The sequence below is a fragment of the Eimeria tenella genome, genomic scaffold, assembly GCF_000499545.2.
Source record: "Eimeria tenella Houghton genomic scaffold, Eth_scaff1, whole genome shotgun sequence".
Lineage (NCBI taxonomy): Eukaryota > Apicomplexa > Conoidasida > Eucoccidiorida > Eimeriidae > Eimeria > Eimeria tenella.
The window spans coordinates 1-3,205 of record NW_013541457.1 but is presented as its reverse complement, the minus strand read 5'-3'; the positions used below and the strand labels follow the sequence as shown (position 1 = coordinate 3,205).

Below are 3,205 nucleotides of genomic sequence, written 5' to 3'. Positions count from 1 at the left end.
TTGTTCTCTCTGGCTGCCCCTGGCTAGCTGTGGCTAGCTGCAGCTAGCCACAGCTAGCTAGCTGCAGCTAGCCACAGCTAGCTGGCTGCAGCTAGCCACAGCTAGCTAGCTGCAGCTGGCCACAGCTAGCTAACTGCAGCTAGCCACAGCTAGCTAGCTGCAGCTAGCTGCAGCTGCAACTAGTTCACAAAGATGCAATTTGGTGTTTTTGTATTTTTGAAGAAAAGAGAAAAACGAAAAAGCAGCGAAGGCAGCTGAGGTGTATGTACACCCCAGAGCCAGCGCAACTGTGGGCCCGCCTTCGCGCGCGAAGAAGGCAGAAGGAAATTAAAAAATGGAAATAAAATGAATTTAATAATAATTAAATGAAATTTAAGCTTCATAGGAGGATAAAAAGGGCTTTTTTGTCTGAAAAAGCGAAGAAAGGCCGCGGGGTTTGGGGCTGCATGCAGCAGCAGCAGCAGCGAGATGCAGGCAGCAGGCACTTATTCGACCTGTTGTTTGCTTCTCAACCCTTTTAGTTGTTTCTTTTTTGTAGATTTAACCCCTTTTTATGCTTAATCAGCAACTGGCTGCTTCTGCTGCAGCAGCAGCTCGCTGCAGCAGCCGCCCCGGCTGCTGAAGTGTATGTACACCCCAAGATCCGTCAAAACGCCGCTGCAGCCAAGAGCTCTTTCTTTCAGTTTTACTTTTTTGTGCTTTCCAAGCAGCCAAGACTTTCAAAGCAGCGGAAGCAGGAGAACTAGCTGCTGCAGCCACCGCCGCCGCCGCAGCAGCAGCAGCAACAGCAGCAGCCGCAGCAGCAGCAGCAGCAGCGCTTTCTCTCTTTCAGCAGCAGCTTCCTCTCGCCAGCGTTCCTCCTCACGGGGGCCGTCCTGCGGGTCTGCGTTCTCGAGGGCGCCGGGGGGCTCCCGAGCGTCTAGGGTTTAGGGTTTAGGGTTTAGGGTTTAGGGTTTAGGGTTTGAAAATGCCGGCGACGGCGGGGTGGGTGCGGATGCCCCAGAGCAACCGCGTGGCTGTTTCTGCTTCCCTGCGGACGCATGCAATTTGGACGGACAGCGTGGGCTACGACCCGTACGCCCCCAGCAGCAGCAGCAGCAGCAGCAGCAGCAGCAGCAGCAGCGCGGAAGACCCCCTCAAGGACAAGGCCAAAGAGCTCCTCACTCTCGCCAGACTCACCGGCACCCTCAGCACCCACACCCCCGGGGCCTGCACCAAGTGCAACCAAGGTGCGCCAGCTAGCTAGCTAGCTAGCTAGCTAGCTGGCTGGCTAGCTAGCTAGCCAGCTAGCTAGCTATCTAGGTGCAGCTAGTCAGCTAGCTAGTTCTGCTGCAGCTAGCCAGCTAGGTGCGGCTGGCCAGCTAGGCGCAGTTTGCTAGCTGGCTAGCTGCTGGCTGCAGCTAGCCAGCTAGCTGCGTCTAGCTAGCTAGCTAGCTGGCTGCTGCTTCCCACGGCAGCTAGCTGTAGCTAGCTGCAGCTGCAGCAGCTGGCTGCAGCTAGCTGCAGCTGCAGCGGCGCGTTTGGCCTGGGCTGTATCTAGCTAGCTGCTTCTATATTTGAATTAATTAATTAAATTAACAACAAGTAGGTGAATTAATTAGAATAAATATTTGCTGCTGCTGCTGCTGCTGCTGCTGCTGCTGCTGCAGTGGGGCACTTGGCCTTTCAGTGCCGCAACGACTTCCGCTTTGCTGAGGAAGAAAAGACTCGGGCCCTCAGCGCCGCCCTGAAGCAAAAAGAAGAAGAAGAAGACGACGAGGTCAGCAGCAGCAGCAGCAGCAGCTGCAGCAGCAGCAGCAGCAGTTTCAGGGGCAGGGGCAGGGGCAGGGGTCGGGGCAGCAGCGGCGGCAGCAGCAGGCGCAGGGGAGGCACACGGGGAGTCGCAGCAGCAGCAGCAGCAGCAGCAGGGTAGACGCAGGAGCAGCTGTGGGGGAGGTAGTTGCAGCAGCAGCAGCAGCAGCAGGAGCAACAGCAGCAGCAACAGCAGCAGCAGCAGCAGCAGAGGCGTGCTGCTGCGTGCTGCGCCTGCCCACGCGGTGGCGAGTTTAAGCCAACGATAAGCGGAATCTCGATAAATAAACAAATAAAATAAATAAATAAATAAATAAATAAATAAATAAATAAATAAACTTCATATTTTGATTTGCTGCAGCGGCTGCGGCGGGCGCTGGGCATCGGCAGCGACGATGAGGGCCCCCAGAGGGCCCCTGTGAAAAGGAGAAGAAGCAGCAGCAGCAGCAGCAGCAGCAGCAGCAGCAGCGATGATGAAGATGAGCGCCGCAAGAAGAAGAAGAAGAAATCCAAAAGGAGAAAAGAGAAAAAGAGCAAACACAAGTAAGCAGCTGGCCTTGCTTCTGCTGCTGCTGTTGCTGCTGCTGTTGATGCTGCTGTTGATGCTGCTGTTGATGCTGCTGTTGCTGCTGCTGTTGCTGCTGCTGTTACCGCTCTTGCTGCCCCCTCTTGCTGCAGCCCTCTCTGCTCTGGGCCCGCTCTCGCTGCTACTAGTGATGCTTGTGCTGTTGCTGCTGTGGCTGCTGCTGCTCCTGCTGCTGCTCTTGCTGCTGCTGATGCTGCTGCTGCTGCTTCTGCTGCTGCTCCTGCTGCTTCTGCTGCTCCTGCTGCTGCTGCTGCTGCTGCTACTTCTTATCTTCCTGCTGTTTTGCTGTTGCTGTTCTTTTGTCTTTAGGAGCCACAAGAAGAAACGCAGCCACTAGGCCTGCAGGCCGCGCTGGCTAGCTGTCTAGCTGGCTAGCTATTCAGCTAGCTAGCTCGCTAGCTAGATAGCCAGCTAGCTGGCCAGTCAGCCAGCCAGCCAGCTAGCTAGCTAGCTAGCTAGCTAGCTAGTTCGCTAGCTAGCTCGCTAGCTAGCTATCAGGGAAATCGTTTAGACGCGTGCGCTTCTCGCTTCACCATCCTCTTGGCTAGCCAGCCAGGTCCTACCCTAGCTAGCTAGCTAGCTAGCTAGCTAGCTAGCCAGCTAGCTACTGGCCTAGCTACCTGGCTAGCCAGCTAGCTGCTGATATACCTAGCTGACTAGCTAGCTATGGCATTTTTGTCTCGGTTGAAGTGCGCAACCCAACAGGTACCCATTCGAAGGGCTAGCTAGCTGGCTAGCTAGCTAGCTAGCTAGCCAGCTAGCTGGCTAAGGTGGGGGTCCCCTTGGACGGCCGGCACTGCAGCACAGCTGGCAGCAGCTAGCTGCAGC

The 3,205-nt window shown here is 55.8% G+C and overlaps 1 protein-coding gene across 1 annotated transcript; it reads left to right on the top strand.

The window, feature by feature from the left end:
• Nucleotides 1–967: 967 nt before the first annotated feature.
• ETH_00004550 (zinc knuckle domain-containing protein, putative) lies at nucleotides 968–2,714 on the top strand (the record flags this gene model as incomplete). The annotated part of the gene is made up of 4 exons (XM_013372301.1): nucleotides 968–1,229; nucleotides 1,650–1,759; nucleotides 2,153–2,334; nucleotides 2,687–2,714. 4 exons carry the CDS (start codon nucleotides 968–970, stop codon nucleotides 2,712–2,714), a joined length of 582 nt encoding a protein of 193 aa, XP_013227755.1.
• Between the last annotated feature and the right edge of the window lie 491 nt (nucleotides 2,715–3,205).